The following is a 17,663-nucleotide window of genomic DNA, read 5'->3' as shown; positions in this document are numbered from 1 at the left end:
ACTATATGGAGTATTAGATAACCATCTTGGGATGTGCATATTATCGAGAATTTATGTATGGGCAAAAATTGCAGAAGTGACTGCTGTTGGAACTAAATCATTTTGCAGTTAACTTGGTCTCATGCGTTGTTTGCAACCTAATAGGGTGTAACAGTATCATATTAGGATTTGTAATATTGTCAGGAATTTATGTTTTGGGCAAAAATTGTAGAAGTGACTGCTGTTGGAACTAAGGCATTTTTCGGCCAAACTTGTGTCTGATGCGTTGTCTGCAACTACTCTTCAGTGACTTGTAGGATTGATATGAACTCAACGGCCTGTGTGGTTACCATATTGTCAGGGGTTTATATTTTGGCAAAAATTGTAGATATAATGGATGTTGGACTTAAGTTTTTTCAGCAAAACTTGGTCTGATGTGCTGTTCCCAACTCATCCTCAACAACTTGCAGAATTGTTATGAAACTTAATGGGATGTTAATTAACCATATTGGGATGTGCAAATTGTCAGGAATCTATGTTTAAAGTAAATTTGCATTTATATTCTGTCATTGTGTTGTCAAAAAAAATAGTAATGATTGAAGTTTGGAGTTGGGTGTTTAAGAAATGGCAGCACAATTGTGTCAAAAGTGCTCCCTATGAAAATTGGGTCCATTATGAATCGTTAGTCCATATTGGTCCTCAAATGTACTGGGTTCAACAAACTGTGGGGGTTATAAGTCCCACTTGGGGCAATATCTAATTTGGATTAGAGTCTGTTGTGATAGGTTACTGATCAAGTTTTTGTTTGGTCCTACTGAATGATTTTTTCAATAGAACATGTACCAGTACCCATTATCTTTTTTGTCACAGTTTCCCTCCTTTTATTTTCATTTTGCAGCCAGTAAGAAACTATGTAATCCCAGTACTGTAAATGTATTAATTTTCACGGTTGCTAATTTTCTCAGATTCTGTCAAGTGAATAAATATATTTGCAGGTATCAATTTTCACAGTTCCAAAAAATGATTTATTTTACAGTTATATAGTGTTAAAAATTGATTTATAGGGTACTATTTTTCATGCTTTTAGGTCCATTACGGAAAGAGCGAAAATTATATGTTTACAGTTTTCCAAAAATCTTGTTTTATACAACCGCAAAATTTCTTGTTGGTTGTATAAAAGTATCATCCTGTCATCATCATCACCATCATCATATCATTTCCCAGTGAGAAGGCTTTGACTTATGAGCAGAAGACATACTTGTTTTAACTTTTTATTGGTAACTTTAGTATAGTCAATAATTGTCATAAATGTTCCATACAAAGAAATAAAAAGACGACAACAAAATCCCCCCAAAAATTGATTTACATTAATTAATATGACTTCTGTTTATTTAAACCAAGTAAAACAAACATATTCCTGATTTTAAAAAAATATAATGGGATATGAATGAATCATATGCCATAATTAAAATTCTGTTTTACCGGTACAGTATATGATCACTGAAACACAAAAACCTTTGTAAATACAGTATATATTCTTTTGTTCTATATAATTTTATTCATGACGTTCATTGAATAAGTCAATCTTTAAATGAAGTAATTTAAATAAAACTGTACACTTGAAAAAAAAATATGAAAACATGAAAGCACATTAAATAAAATCAAAAATAAATTTGAATATCTGAAGACTATATAAATATCAAATTTTAATAACATTTGTTATCTTCTCATTTACACTGAACGTAGTTGACATAATCAAGGAATTTCTGTTTCTTTAGTTTGTTTGTTTGAATTTTTTATCAACACTTTCACAGCCCAAAATATCACACAATAAAGAAAGACATTACAACAATTTCTGTATTTACATTACGTCTATATGTATATAACATGTCATGTATAAGATATGAGGCTAACTGCAAATAAAAGGCTATGCTGAATTAATGTTTGGTAATTTGGATACTGGGTACTTGGAAAGCTATACAGCTAACTAAATCTGATTTTAGGAATGTGCAAAAAGTTCTAGAAATGAAAACTACCATAAAAAGAACATAATGGAGAAGAATTTAGATTTTTGTCTGTAGAATGCAGTTAAAATATTTTCATGCAAGTTCAAACATAAGAAGAACAAGTATAGTTTGGCCACATAAATTGTTTTTTATCACAACATTGTAAAAGATAATGTCATCTAAAGTATGTTAAAATCTGTTATGAAGAATCAACTGGTTTAACTTCTCTTCCTTTGCTCTCCTACAGTGGGATTGCTGTAAAGTATACCATAGATTTATAAACATTTGTCAACCAAAGTGATTTTCTAACTTATTAGCAAAGCTTACTACTTTCCACATGTGTACAACATATCATAATTCACAATTTTATATGAGTGGTATTTTTGTATTTAGCACCCACTGGGTTGATGCTACTGCTGATTAACTGAAGATTCCTGATGGTATTCACCTGGCCAGTAGTCTGACCTGTATCAGTTGACTATTTACTAATATGTTTTAGTATCATATTATTCAAAACCTTATAACACTGAGGAATCATTCCCTGTTTCACAATTGGTTGAACTGTACTGTACTAAGTTTGACTTCCTATTTCAATATTTATGATTTTGACTTTTCAGTACTTCCTGTATATAATTTAATTTTGGATTAAGTTCTTCCTTTGTATCTGGTTCTAATGCTGCTGATGACAGTTTACTCCTTGAAACACAATTAAGCATACCAGATTTTGCAATATTATAATCAGTGGTATTTTAGTTTCTATCATGTAAAACATATGGACAGGACATGGTTATCATGGTAAACATGGACAGGACATGATTATTATCTCATAAATATATGCACAAGATATGATTATTATGTCAAACATATGAATACTTACCATTCGTAGCTGTAAAAATCTTTTGGTAAATTCGTCTAAATCCATTTTTTCTGAAATGGATATAGAAATATAACAGGGCATCTATTCTTATCTGCAATTTTTAACTTACATGATTTTAAAATAAAAAAAACAAAAGAGAAGAATCCTGCAAAACAAGAAGGTAACATAACAAATTAAATAAAGCAGGTATCCATTGCTCAAAGTAACAATAAAAATAGGTTTTTAATGGACAAAACCTTACATCAATTTATTTAAAAGTTTCAATAAACAATTCTTACAAAAGTAAAGAAGGACACCCATAGAAAGTTTCAGATCTGATGATATTTGGTCAAAGTTCTGTGACTTTTCTTAACAGAAACAAATAAAAAAAAAACATCACTCACTGCTTAGAAATTCCTCCACAACCTTTTCTGACTCCTCTTCAGCCTCCATCAATGCTACCTTTAGATTTGTCTGTATGTTTGTTGGATGGAATGTATCTGATAAAGACATCAGTCGCTCCTGATCTCTCTCAAATTCTTCTCTTGACCTCTCAAATAACTGATTCTACAAAAAACACAAGCAAATGTATATAACAATAATAAGCTGCCAATCTCTCTCATCAAATAACTGCTTCTACAAAAAAAATGCAAAATGTATGTAGCAAAATTGGCTGCCAATCTCTCTCAAATAACAGCTCTTACAAAAAACAGGGAAATTGTATATAGCAATCATTGGTTGCAATATCTCTCAAATAACTTACTCTACCAAAAACAAAAAACAAAAAAATTATGTATCATTGGCCGCCAATATCTCTACAAAAAACACAAGCAAAAATGGGTCAAATACAGAAATATTGGAATTTTGTTAAACAAGAAGTAGAAGTCTAACAGACCTGAAATCAGATCCCACCATATATGTCTGATACCAAATATAAAGAGGCTGCCAATTTGCACAAGCGTAACCCAACCAAAAATGTATATAGCAATATATATAGAAATCTTCCCTAGATTTTTTTCAAATACATGTCATTGATCTGCAATAAGCCAAGCAAACACAATATAAAGCACTCTCACTTATCTTTTCATTATAACCAACAAACATATATCAGTATACATGACTTGTGTATTTAGTTATCATACTCAAATCAAATTATCTTTAATCAAACATTTATTATTGTAAGAAGTATTTCCATTCCTTTGTGAATGTGATTGCTTTATAATTACATATTACTTCTTTGTTTTATACCTTTATCCAATACCAAATATAATACTATGTATACATGGAGAGATCCGGAACTTACTTTCTCTCCAACCCACTGTCTCATCTGTTGTATTTTAGGTTTAATTGATAGATTCTCTTCTGAAAAAACAACAAAAAACATAAAAACATTACATTTTATGCAGATACATCCAGTAAATACTTTATTAAATAACAAGAAATATGTGAGCGATGGATCACTAGTGATACCCCTGTTGTCAATTACAATATTTGGACATAAGCAAAGTCCTTGATTTACAGGAAGCCGTTGTCAAATTTTTCCAAAAAAAGATCCAACTGTATGGTGTTCCCTACTTGCGGAGCTCGGGATACAGCCATAATTTATCCTGTTTTTGCATAGTTACCTCCCCTAAGAGCAGGTATAATTTCGAAGTCACTCTAATCAATGTTCGGATTCGGGTGCAGAAAAAGAGGTAACTGGAATGAAAATGGAATCCCCAGCAGACAAACACAACAGTGTTTCTAAAATTTACAGGGTATTTCAATTGTATCCCGGGTAAAGAAAATTTATGGCAGGGTCAGTAGGACAAGAAATTCCCTTTTGACTTTCGAGATTTTTGTAAAGTATAGTCGATATCGGATGGAAAACCTTAAGTGTTCCGAATAGATACTTGCTCCAAAGGGAGATAAATGTTGACAAAATGTTGGTCAACAAGTCGGGAATACATACAGAACAAAAGTGTTAAAATTTCAAGCTGCTGAGATATGTAGTTGCTGAGAAAAGTGTGACAAGAATTTAACTAGCAAAAATATAAAGTCAAAAACTACACAGGAAGAATGTGTTAATATTTCAAGCTGCTTTAATGAGTAATTACTGAGAAAAATGTGAGGAAAATTTCAACTTTCAAAATATTTCAAAAATAAAGTCCTCAGTAAACAGGAAGTTGTACAAATTTTTCTGAAAATGTATCCCAATACCATATGGTATACCTAAAGGAAGAATGTGTTAAAATTTCAAGCCGTTGTGATGAGTAATTGCTGTGAAAACTGTGACAGAAAAAAGTGTTGAGGAAACATGGACACATGGAAACACTGATAAGGGTAAAATGGTTTACCCCCCTATCCTTTGGAGTGGTGATATAATTATTGAAAAAAGCTGGAGGCCTTTAGAGCATGTCTTCTACTTGGTCAGTCAGCAGGCTGTCTAGCACTTTTTTGGTGAAAAATAAGAAAATTTAGGACTAATGAAGGAACAAAATTAGGAATTATACACCATAAAAGTAATTAACACTGATAAAATTTTCGATATCTCTTTCATGTTTTTTTTTTAATTCCCAATGGAAGAACATCTGGTTTCCTGCAATGAAAACATTTATTAACAATAAGGATGCACTCTCTTAATTACAAAACAAGCAGTCATTTAAACAAAAACTGCACGGATAATTTTTGAAACTCCTAAAACAGTAGTGAAGTAACATGAAAATTTAAGAATTCATATGAAAACTAAGGGCCTTTTCAAGTATTCCCTTTGAACTTCAAATAAATTTTAGCAAAACTGAAAAAACAAAATAGGAATTTTAGAAATTTTAGGGCCACTGGACAGCCTGCAGTCACTGCCAACCATTTTTTCATTTATGATACTAATAAATTTGTTATTTTCATTTTTTCCCATTTAAGTTTATTCTACCTATTTTTTAAAGTGCTGGTATGTGATGAATACATAGGATACTATGTCTAACCATGTGTATTTATCTATAACTGATGTACCCTTATTGCATGGTACACAGTCAAAACAGACATTTTATTTCAATTGTTATTACAGAGATTGGTGATCACACAATATATAGTTTTTACATTGTTGAATGATAAACCCTGGCAATCCAATGGACCAGAAACTTAGTAGAATAAACTTGTACACCATGTACTCACTGGCCAATTCTATACATTCACTTGATAACTTTTCTCTGTCTTCTTTCATCTTGGTGACTTCAGACATTTTCTGTATCATCTCCAGAATTTTTTCTTCTTCATTTAACAATTCATTTAATTCTGTCAAACTGGAAATATATCAAACAGTTTTTTTATCATTTGGAAGAAGATTTAGTAATGCCTACAGTAGCATGGGCGGGAGGAAGGAACGACACTCCTATCACTATATACCACCACTCAAAGAGGATGTATAAAACACTGATACAGATAATTCCACAATGGTCGGGGCCTTAACCCCAAAAATCTTTACCAACCTTCCATTTATGGTGTGAAACTGTTGTAAAATTCTAACAAGAGCCATCAACTCATATCAAAGTGTCTAGAGATAACAACAATATCTCCTTACAACTTTACAAGAAACAACTTAACTTTTTGTTGTAGTACAAAAATTAGTATAGGAACAGAATGATATAGAAAAAGTTTTGATTACTAGTCTGTGTTATTCATACCTTTTACTTTTTAATTCAGGGAATGCTGTAAAAACTTCTGGTATTCTTACATCATCATCTGGTACCTTAAAGAGAACCAAAAAATCGAATGATCAAAACCCATGGTAACCTTGGATTAGCTTCAATCACAATTTTTTTATGGTTGTTGGTAATAAGTTTTTCTAATATTATCAACACATTTCAGGGAGAGTGAGTGAAATTAAAATGGCGGCTGTTTATTTTTTCGGAGATGGAATTTCTACTTAAAATGTATCCATTTAGTTTATAACTGATCTATTCCTATCATAAAACGACCTCCAACCATCAGTATTATCAGCCTTAAACCAACCTCAATATATCTGGTAAAACTGACCGGCAGTAGGGGATGATAGATCTTCTTTGAGATGGTACAACGTTCAAAAGCCAGTTATCGACCATCTTAAATAAAAGTATTCACAGACTTATAGGACATTACTAAACTTTCGAAAAAAAGTGAGTTATATATTTTTTTTAATAATCGACAATCAAAAACTATATTTTTTTTAATAATCGACAATCAAAAACGTAAACATTCCACCACCGATTAAAACTCACTTTCATAACGGTAAAATCAGTATATTAACAGCCAACAGGTTTCACCACCAGTTACGGGTTTGGACTTTGGACTTTACCGGAGGTAACGGTGATTAATAGATTAACTTTCTAACTCTTAAGACGAACTCACCTCGACAGGGTCATTTAACGCCGTCGTGATTATAACCTAAAGTATTTATAGTTTATAATTAGTGTATTGCGGATGGCGAGAAAAAAGTCTAAAGCAAAGCGAAAACTTATTGAAGCAGATTCTACTTTTGATTCACCATCGAAACAACCTTATAAGAAAAGTAGCAAAAAGCATAGCAAACATTGTGTCGATAGCGATCAAAGTGATATTGAAATTATGTCCTCGAAGAAAACTCCAGCTAAGCCGAAGCAAATTCAACAACAACAGAGCACTCCAAATATGTATCCGTATCCTTATAACCCTCCTTATCCTGCTCCCCCACCGGCGCATTTCAACCAGTTCATGCCACCGTCATGGCAGCCCGCACCCGCAACACCTGGTACTGATAACAACATATTAACTCAAATTATGAATCGGATGACATCAATTGATTCCAGGCTAGGAAAACTCGAAGATATGGACAAAAAACTAGATAAACTTGACGGACTATGCGAGTCTGTTGACCAGTTGTTCTCCCGTATTGAAATATCAGAATCAAGAGTTGGGAAACTTGATAATCAAGTTTCTGATATTCAAAACATGTGTGATGAGCTATCTACAAAAGTCGATGAGTTAAACGTGGAAAGGATAGTTTGTGGATAACAGTGTCATCTGGGGGGACGTGAGTCCAGGGAAGGGGTCGAAGTTAAAGAAAGAGCTTGAGGATGTGCATAAACAAAATAGCGAGTTAAAATCGGCCGTGTCGGAACTGCAATATGAGTCGACTAAAAACAATTTGATATTTTATGGTATTGTAGACCGACTCAACGAGAAGGTTAATCAACTCCTGAAAGGTTTCGTGCGCGATGAAATGAAAGTAAAGGAAGATGTTAGATTCAAAAGTGTACGTCGTATGAACAGCAAGTCAAAAGCAAGATCGATTGTTGCGTCATTTGAAAATTTCAAACAGCGTGAACTGGTCAAGCATTCCGCTTATAAACTGAAAGCATCGCCGTTCGGTCTTAGCGAACAGTATCCTCAAGATGTTCTTGCTACACGTAAACAATTCAAAAAGAGGCCCGCAGTAAAGGAGCAAAGGCGGTGATGGTATATGAGATAATAGATCCACTTAACTATCAGCAGCTCATGGCAAATATTAAACCGAAGGAACCCCCGAAAAAGAACCAAAATGGTGAGGAACAAAGTGGCGGTGTAAATATTTTCATGAACTCCGAAACTGAGCAGACCAACGTAAAACAGATTGACAATGGTGACTTTTAGGAAAGCGTAGAGGGTGATGTGTTTATAGAAGTTCTAATGATCTAAGACTTTTAGCTTGGAATGTGAATGGCAGTTTGTCAAATAAACTAGATAACAAGTCCTTTTTAAATCTTATTTGTACTTATGACATTGTATTTTTGACTGAATGTTGGATAGATAGAGAGCTGTCTATAGAAATTCCTGGTTATAAATGTTTTTTGTATCCTAGACTAAAGTCTAAATCTGTTCAAGGAGGTGGTATAGTAATTTTGATTAAAGAGTGTTTTGTAAATTTTGTAACCTCAGAAAATTGTATTTTTGATACCATAGTATGGTTAAAGATTAAGAAAGGTATAATTAGAAAAGACAAAGACGTGTATATTGCCTGTGTGTATATCCCACCAGCTAGGTCGAATTATTATAAACAGTATAATTGTGATGTGTTTGATGAATTAGAAAATAGTATTGAATTTTATACACCGCTTGGTGAAGTGATGATTGTTGGTGATACGAATAGTCGAACTGGGGTATTAGATGACTTCGTTCGTAATGATAGTGTTCATCATACAGTAAGAAACCGACTGAGTGACATATTCAATTACGTACAAGACACAGAACTTGTTGGAAGAAGAAACCCTGATTTAAATACGAACTGTTATGGTTCAAAACTTTTGTCACTGTGTAAAGTTACAAACTTGCGAATCCTGAATGGTAGACATATAAATGGGTATGCGAATGATTTTACATATTGTGGCGCAAACGGAATGAGTGTAATAGACTACCTAATCTTACCTATGTCATTATTTCCGACGGTCCGTCAATTCATTGTTTCTAACTTAACTTTTTCTGACCACGCATTCCTACATATCCAGATTCAAACACTTCGTAATATGGACAATAATAGTGATAATGACTTGCAAGATCGTGAGGGTGTCGAGTACGAACAACAAGATAAATTCAAATGGAATGACAATTACAAACAACAATGTGCCGAGCGTTTGCGATTGAATTCGGACAGGATTCAGTTATATCATGAACGTATTAATTTTGACAGTCAGGTATCGCTTGACAACTCGTTGGCCGACTTTACCAGTGTGTTAAATGACATTATATCGCCGTTTTTCAAAAAGAGCACTAGAACTCGAAAGCCGAATCGACAAATTAACGGACGTGAATTTGATAAACCTTGATTTACGGACCGTTGTAGAGAGTTGTATCATCTTTATATTAACTCTTTGAACATTTTTAATAGAGCCAAAAACAGAGGTTAATCATCGAAAGTTAATTCACTCTAAAAAGGAATATAAAACTTTAGACATGCGTCTGAAACGGGAAAATATACGAAACGAAGGGAACATGTTAGACATGATGCGATTAACTAATCCCAAGCTGTTTTACAGTAAATTTAGGAAGAAATCGTCACATAAACAATCATTGCCATTACATACTTTTTATGACCATTTCAAAAACTTGTGTTCGACCGATGGAAATGCTACAGGTGATGACAGTTATACTTCAAATACAGACAATGAATGTATTTATGAAGAACTTGATAGGGATATAACTGAAAGCGAAATTATAAAGGCGATACGAAATCTGAAACACGATAAAAGTCACGGTCCTGACTGTATACTCAAAGAGTACTTCATTGAATACAAGGAAGTTTTTATGCCATTATTAATCACCGTTTTTAACGGAATTCTACGTTCAGGACTTTTCCCAAACGACTGGGCAAAAGCTATCCTCATACCAGTCTTTAAGAAGGGGGACATAAGCGATCCAAATAATTATCGTGGGATTAGTTTAGTCAGCAATTTCGGGAAACTGTTTACATCTGTTCTGAATCAGCGGTTGATAGAGTGGTCAGAAACGTTCGATATAATAACGGACGCCCAGTTCGGCTTTCGTCCAGGTCTTGGAACAATTGATGCTATTTTCGCCTTGACCTCATTAGTTTTTAAATCTTTGTCAGCTAAAACACGTTTATACTGTTGTTTTGTAGACTATACTAAGGCGTTTGACACGGTCCAACGCTATATGCTGTGGTACAAGTTATCTAACACTGGTATTCAAGGTAAACTTCTTTCAGTGATTAAATCAATGTATTCAAACGTTAGAACTTGTGTCAGTGTTGATGGTTTTAATTCTGAGTATTTCAAAAATGAAATTGGATTAATGCAAGGGGAAGTATTATAACCTATACTTTTTTCTTTATATGTGAACGATTGTGAGACGGCTTTTATAAACAATGACTCCATTCCAATTGAGGTTAAAGAACTTAATTTATTTTTGCTCATGTATGCAGATGATATGGTAATTTTCTCAGACACCATATGGGTCTTCAAAAGCTACTTGATACATTACATTTGTACACCTCCAAATGGTCATTAAGTGTAAATATAGCAAAAAACCAAGATTGTAGTGTTTAGAACTGGTGGCGTTATTTATGAAAATGAGAAATGGTATTTTGATAACCAGGAATTAGAAATTGTAGACAGGTTTAGTTATTTAGGAGTACTTTATATTACACTGGTAAATACAATTTGTTACAGCAGAAACTTTCAGAGCAGGGCAGAAAGTCTGTTTTCGCCTTACGACGAAACACTAAGGATATGTTTTTGAACTATGTAACTTGGTTATCACTTTTTGACACCTATTTTAACAGTGTACTATCCTATGGTTGTGAAATATGGGGTGCACATAAGGCACCTGCTATAGAGCGAATTCATTTAAACTATTGTAAAAATGTTTTGAAAGTGAAAGGTTCTACGAATAATGTAATGGTATACTATGAGTTGGAGAGACAGCCTTTATTATACACTAGAAAATGTAGAATTTTCAAGTACTGGTTTAAGCTATTGTGTACCACAAACTGCATTTTGAAGATTTGTTACACATTCCTATATGATGAGCTATTGGAACATCCAAGCAATAACTCTACAGTATTGGTCTTGGTGATATCTGGTGTAACCAAAATTTTTTCACAGATAACAAAATCTGTAATGACTTTCTATTTTTGATCAAAGATTATATGATTGTCAAAAGCAGTATTTTGACAGTTTTTTAAGTACTTCAAGTAAATGTTCTAATTATCAATATATTGTTCACAATTTTTGTCTGCAATTTTATCTTTCTAAACCATTACCAGATGTATATAAGAAATGTATTACACAATTAAGGCTTAGTAGCCATAATCTGGCTGTTGAGAGTGGTCGGTTTTCTGCAGTGCCTAGACAAAACAGATTATGTAAATTTTGTAAGGATGACATCGAGGATGAGATGCACTTTGTATTGAAATGTCCAGTATATCAGGGTTTCAGATCGTATTTTATTAAACCATATTATTGGAAAAAACCATCAATGTTTAAGTTTATACAGTTAATGAGTTCTTGTAATATCAAAGAGTTATTGCATTTGGGTAAATTTATATTTCGTGCTATGAAGTTACGTTCTGACATGTTATAATTTTACACAATACCTTCTGCTTACTAGTATCAGCTAAAAATTATTAACACTTATGTATTATAGTGTAACCTATAGTTGTATATGACTTTGGTTAATAAAGATTATACATTTTAATTAAAGACATGGAAATGAAATTGCTTTACATAACATGATGTCTGTTGATGACAAACATCCTGACAAATTTAGTATACAAAGCCTAGGCCAAAAAAAAAGCCTAATGGTCACCAAATCAAATAATTAAATGCAAATTATGATTTTAACAAACACAGCAAGATCTTTGCAAAATCCCAAATACCAAGACATTATATTAAAATAAGTGAAGTGACAAAAAAGGCTTGGAAGTGTAGTCACGGGACCCTGTAAAAACATGAGAAAAGGACCCTTACTCCCACCAAAAAGCACAGGTGTGGTAGAGGAATGACTACAATATCATCAGCAAAAACCTACAAAGCTTAACATTTCAAAAATTATAATAAGTTTGATAGTAATACAAATTAGAAAATTCTGATAACTAAGCATTATATTGATGTACCCAGAAGTAAAAATATATTTGATATGGAGTACTGAATTTAAAAAAAAAATGACATACCTATTAAACCTCCCAAATTAGGGGTAAGATCCCACAAATAAATGAAAAATTTAGAATCTCCTACATAAAAATATATAGGTTGTAGGAAGTTTTTGGTTAAAATAACCTTACTTTCTGTGAAAGAATACTTAATAATTAAATTTTTACACCAAAAATTTGCTTTTATGTAAAAGTCTGCCACTTGAGACAGTATCAATGGGGAGAATCTCCCAAATGAACTGTTCCAAAGGATAACAGGTATGATATGATAGAAACTTTGTTCCAACAATAATTTAGCAAAGCACCAAAGTAAAAAAGAAGCTACTCGTTCTTAACAAAAGGAAAACCAAATTAGTTAAAAAGGAGTTCAATCTATTATAACTAGTTCAGTCTCAACTGAATGCGGGAATGTATTTAACAAATTTCAAGAGCTAGTTTTAATAAGATTGAAGAGGAGTTGTAATGACAAGCTGTTGCAATAGAGCATTCCAGGAAACTAGATTCAAAAGGGCATAACTCCCACAAAATTTGAGGATAAAAATTTCCTTGTTATTTGCACAGCAACATATTACGTCTACATTATATACTAAGTTTCATAAAATTCTGTTTGGACATTTAAGAGGAGTTGCACTGACAATAAGATAAATGAAAGACAGAAGGACACGTCAAAAACATACCATTCACAGCTTTATTGCATGGGGTCTAACAAATAACAATACATGTAATCTATACATAGGCTACACTCACATTTGTATTTTGTTGCTTGCCATGTGATGTGGACTGTGGTGGTTGAGATACAGTTTGTGGTGGTAGACTGGGTGATGTATATGGACTATACCCACTGTATGATGGATATGGCAATGCTTGTGCCCCTCCTGACTGTTGATGTGTAGGGGGGTACTGTAAAGGGGCGATACTGAAAATTTAAAAATATTTAAAACATTTATACATGTTCCATAAAATACACTTTGTATTACAAAACAGCTAGAAATACTTATAGCAAAGTTACAAAAATATACCAGTATTTACAGCATGAATAACTGTAACATTTAATATTTCCCTTTACTAATATCATTAACTTTGCTTTATGCACATCCTTGCATGATGCCATATCTGTGTGTTAAGTTTCATTAAAATCCATTCCATACCATAATAGATAAGTTTCGGGACTGTCAGATCAAAAAATTGTGATAATAGTGGTATACAAACTTCAAATATTTCTATAAAAAAACATTTTAATTTTATTTTACAGTTGCAGTGTTGAAAATAAATACTATAAAATCACCAGAATGGTCAATTAAAGAACTTTCATGTAACTAGTGTTCTACGTCATCATACTAGTAAGTCAAACATAAATAGTCACTTTAGTAAATCTTATGTGCTGGACTCGGCTTTCCATTTCAATATTTTTTGTTTGGAGTAATTTTTGTATATACTTTTTTGGGGGAACCTTGAATTCGTTAAGTATTTGGTTCTTATGCTACTGCTGATAGGTTACTCCTTGAATTATGTGTACAGCATATCAACATTTGCAATATTTATTATGACTGGTCTTTTTGTATTTTCATATAAGGATCAAATATGAAGGCCAGCAATAATGAATACATATACAAGAGGTTGTGTCATATACATGTATTTCACTTGTTTTAAAAATGTCTCAAGGAATTAAAATGCCATAAACATAAAACAATAAGAAAACCTATCCTACAGGAAATGGCCCTTCGTGAGTGGAGACCACCCATCAATGACAAAGTCACACACTTGTCTTAACTTACTCTCTTTACCAATGAAATGTCTTGAAAGTTGCAGCATCATAGACATATTCAAATCAAAGGCAAGTTAAAATTTGATGTTACTACATACTATGTTTCAACAAATGGTAGCAAACTCATGTGGAAGTGAACAAAATAAATATGTTTTTACAGGAGAAAGAGGTACTTATATTCATTGCAGATCAAAGATCAGGTTATCTTTCATTTGTTAGTGAAATTCTTGGTCTTTTCACTCGTTCTGCTATGATCCACTGGTGAAAAAGACTTAAATTTATCAAACTAGAGAAAGAAAACCCTTCACTTAAGTAAGAACCTACTAATCTATCGCTAAGTTTTACTTAAAATAATAACAAATAAAGCACCTTTAACATCAGAACTTTATACTGCAGTATTCTACAGGTTAAGAGTTTTTTTACAACTTACAACCCCTGGTTTGATAATGGTGGTGGATTTCTTCTGAATTCTTCAATTATGCTTTGCATAATCTGGCCTAAACTAGAGTGCATGGTAAACTGAAACAAAAACATTGAAATTGAAAATTACTATATTTTGTATATATTCAGGCCTAATGAAATGTAAATAGGGTTGTTGCATTTATATCAGTGAGTATCGTCCTGAGAAGATATTATATTATATGAGCTTGTAAGTGTAATATGATACACTGCAAAAGAAAATATAGGTATGCATTGGCTCCTTTCAAAAAATGATTTAAGCAACTGTGTAAATACAAGGATACATATGTATACAGAATAGTCATTTTCTAAAATTATCCTATTGTAACAAACAAGCAAATATTCATTACTGTATAGTAATACAAATAATTATTTATTGAATTTGAGAAAAAAATTTTGAAGTGTTTTGAAACAATATTGGAATGAACCTTTAATGAGATCAAAATTCATTATGTTCCTTCATAGACATCTTTACAAAAATCACAGCAATCGAAATCCAAATAATTTCCTCATTAAGTCTTTTTTTTAATATCTAATAGTGTATAATGCTTATATATTTCCATTTTATACATACATGTATTATATTACATAATATTCCAGGCTTTCACAAGAATCAAAGGACATTATGAATGTATTTTAGGAGAAATAATGATAAAGACATTGTAATTCAACTATTTAAGTTTGTGAAAAAATTTTGTTATAATTAAAACTATATTTACAGACTTTTAAATACCTGTTTCTAAAGATTTAAAAATGTCAGTGTTAACAGAAGTTATTTAAATTCTCTGAAAAAGGGGTTGCTTTCAATGATTACTATTGGTAATCGAGTTTTTGTATCAAACATTGTCGAACAGAAGTTATAATTTCCTGGTCATAAACGACTTATTCTTACAGAATTTAGACTTGGACAGCCAGTTATTCTTCCTTGTGAATCAAGCCATGAGTGATTTACTGGTGGAGATACAGTTACACTTGGTGGGTCCTGTGGGAACTGTGGTGGCAATGTCCTAAAAATAAAATAAAATTTTAATAATTCAGATCCTAGATTTGAATAAGTAAAAGTGCATTTCTTATTAATTTTCACTGAGAGGATTTAGACTGATCATTTTACCAATAAGGCTTTTAAACAATTGTATATAAAAAAACAGACTGTCAACAAAATCATTATGTAGCTGCTATGTTTAGACAACTTTTAAAAGGAACTATTGAAAATGTTCACTGTCTACCTCATAATGTATTACTGACCACTGACCCCTGTCCACAGTTAGATCTTGGTCATCAATTTTCTTTGTGTTGTTACATGTATCTGACTTTTCAGTTTATTTTGAAGAAGTGTCATCATTCTGTTTCCACAAATTTTATTACTTTTTTGTCAGGGCACTTCAGGGCTTACTAGGAGGTGTGTTTACAATTATTGAAGACCTTTTGGTGATCTCAGTAAGTATTAACTCTTTTTTGTAAAGGTTAAATGATGGTGCATTTGTTGCGTTTCACCATATCTGTTCCCTTTTCTATCAGAAAGATTTTTCTGTTTCAAAAGTAGATAACTCAGAGTTTACATGTATGTTTTAAATTCCCTAGCAAAACAAATAAATGTAAATTATAAACTGATTACAGAATTTATTCGGTTTATTTTAAAGTGTCTAGTGCTTCCTATGTAATTTATTTCATTCTCACCATTTCATTAAATCATAAACCAACATTCACTTTTAAGAAACATGACTTAGTGAACTCAAATGGGTTACTATTATTTCTTTAAAACACAATGTGGCATGTGCTACCCATTGCCTAAGCAGCCTTAGTCTTCCATGGACACCCTTCAAAATCCTACCCTTTCTATATAATGAGAATGTACATGGTGAATATATTAAAGAGAAAACAATCTCAACAGGATGAAACGTATAGTATGTTAATTGTCTATGAGCTATATATATTGTATATACATGTACAATTTACATAAATATAGCACAAAAATTAGAAGTGCTGTTTTGTTTTTTTTTTTTTAGGTAAAAAGCTCTACAGAGCTTATACTTGCATTTGTGCTATAACTTCAAATACAATTTTCTAATCTTATCTCAAATATACTCACACAACAAGTGTCAAATTGTTTGAACCGCAGAGAAACGGTACCCTGTATTCTGTATTTGGTATTATCTCTGATGGACTAGAAAATAAAACATCATTTATTTATCATTAATCAAAAACAAATGGAATATTTAGTTGATAAGGGATTAAGACAGCCAAATAAGAAAAATAATTTTTAAATGCTGAATTGACAGCGGTGTTGACCTTGTGAACCACTCATGCTGCCAACTTGGCCCTTAGAACAGACCTACATGTAGTATGCTCCTGAAGGTGGCTAAATGGTACAGAATTCCAAAAATGTCAAAATAAAATTAAGAATCAGACATACTATGAGCCCCAAAAAATTCTGCAAGATAGCAGATTTTTGAAGTTACCGTAATGTGAATTTTCTCCAACTTCTGCAATATCATGACATTACAACAAAAGACGTAAAAAGTCAGACCAAACAGTTAAAAGTAGTATGACTATGAGCAAATTTTTTTTCCTGCAGCGTTTCAGGTTTCACCTGTCTCGTATTACTACAAGTATACAATGCTGCACAATATTTTTTTTAAATTACAGCCTGAAGACCTGATGTACCTATTATGGTGAATCATGACTCATAATCAACAATATGTGATTGAAGACAAGTATATTTACAGATTTGACATTGCTGAATCTATCATACTTACTTTAGATTTGCTTTTTTCAAAGAATCAATCTGCTTTGTACGGTGCGCCTGTAGATTAGTTTGTGATTGTGTTGAGCTTTTAGACTTGTTTCCTAACAACCAATTCATTTTTAGGGAAATGTAATTCCAACTAATACAAAGTTGACAGGTGCTTATTATTCCCGGAAGTCGATCTACGTCACGAAAAACGGGGTTCCGGTGGTCTATGC

At 32.4% G+C, this 17,663-nt stretch overlaps 1 protein-coding gene across 3 annotated transcripts; it reads right to left on the bottom strand.

Annotated features, from left to right (window-relative positions):
* Window positions 1-1,237: 1,237 nt before the first annotated feature.
* LOC148605582 (vacuolar protein sorting-associated protein 37A-like) lies at window positions 1,238-17,640 on the bottom strand. 3 transcript variants are annotated; one of them, XM_088550308.1, is made up of 12 exons: window positions 17,456-17,638; window positions 16,789-16,863; window positions 15,592-15,706; window positions 14,671-14,759; window positions 13,223-13,391; window positions 7,204-7,239; window positions 6,501-6,565; window positions 5,992-6,119; window positions 4,145-4,203; window positions 3,246-3,408; window positions 2,863-2,912; window positions 1,238-2,240 (listed from the first exon to the last, which is right to left on the bottom strand). In XM_088550308.1, the coding sequence occupies exons 1-12, from the start codon at window positions 17,560-17,562 to the stop codon at window positions 2,175-2,177; spliced, it is 1,122 nt and encodes a 373-aa protein (XP_088406434.1). In that variant the 5' UTR covers window positions 17,563-17,638; the 3' UTR covers window positions 1,238-2,174. The 3 variants fall into 3 exon arrangements, with proteins under 3 accessions (XP_088406434.1, XP_088406435.1, XP_088406437.1); XM_088550309.1 differs by lacking the exon at window positions 7,204-7,239; XM_088550311.1 differs by lacking the exons at window positions 1,238-2,240; window positions 2,863-2,912 and having other exon boundaries at window positions 4,090-4,203; window positions 17,456-17,640.
* Between the last annotated feature and the right edge of the window lie 23 nt (window positions 17,641-17,663).

Source organism: Perna viridis, chromosome 10, assembly GCF_037379345.1.
Source record: "Perna viridis isolate PV_CMFRI_1.1 ecotype Kerala chromosome 10, ASM3737934v1, whole genome shotgun sequence".
Classification (NCBI taxonomy): domain Eukaryota; kingdom Metazoa; phylum Mollusca; class Bivalvia; order Mytilida; family Mytilidae; genus Perna; species Perna viridis.
This window is presented reverse-complemented; position numbering and strand designations above follow the sequence as displayed.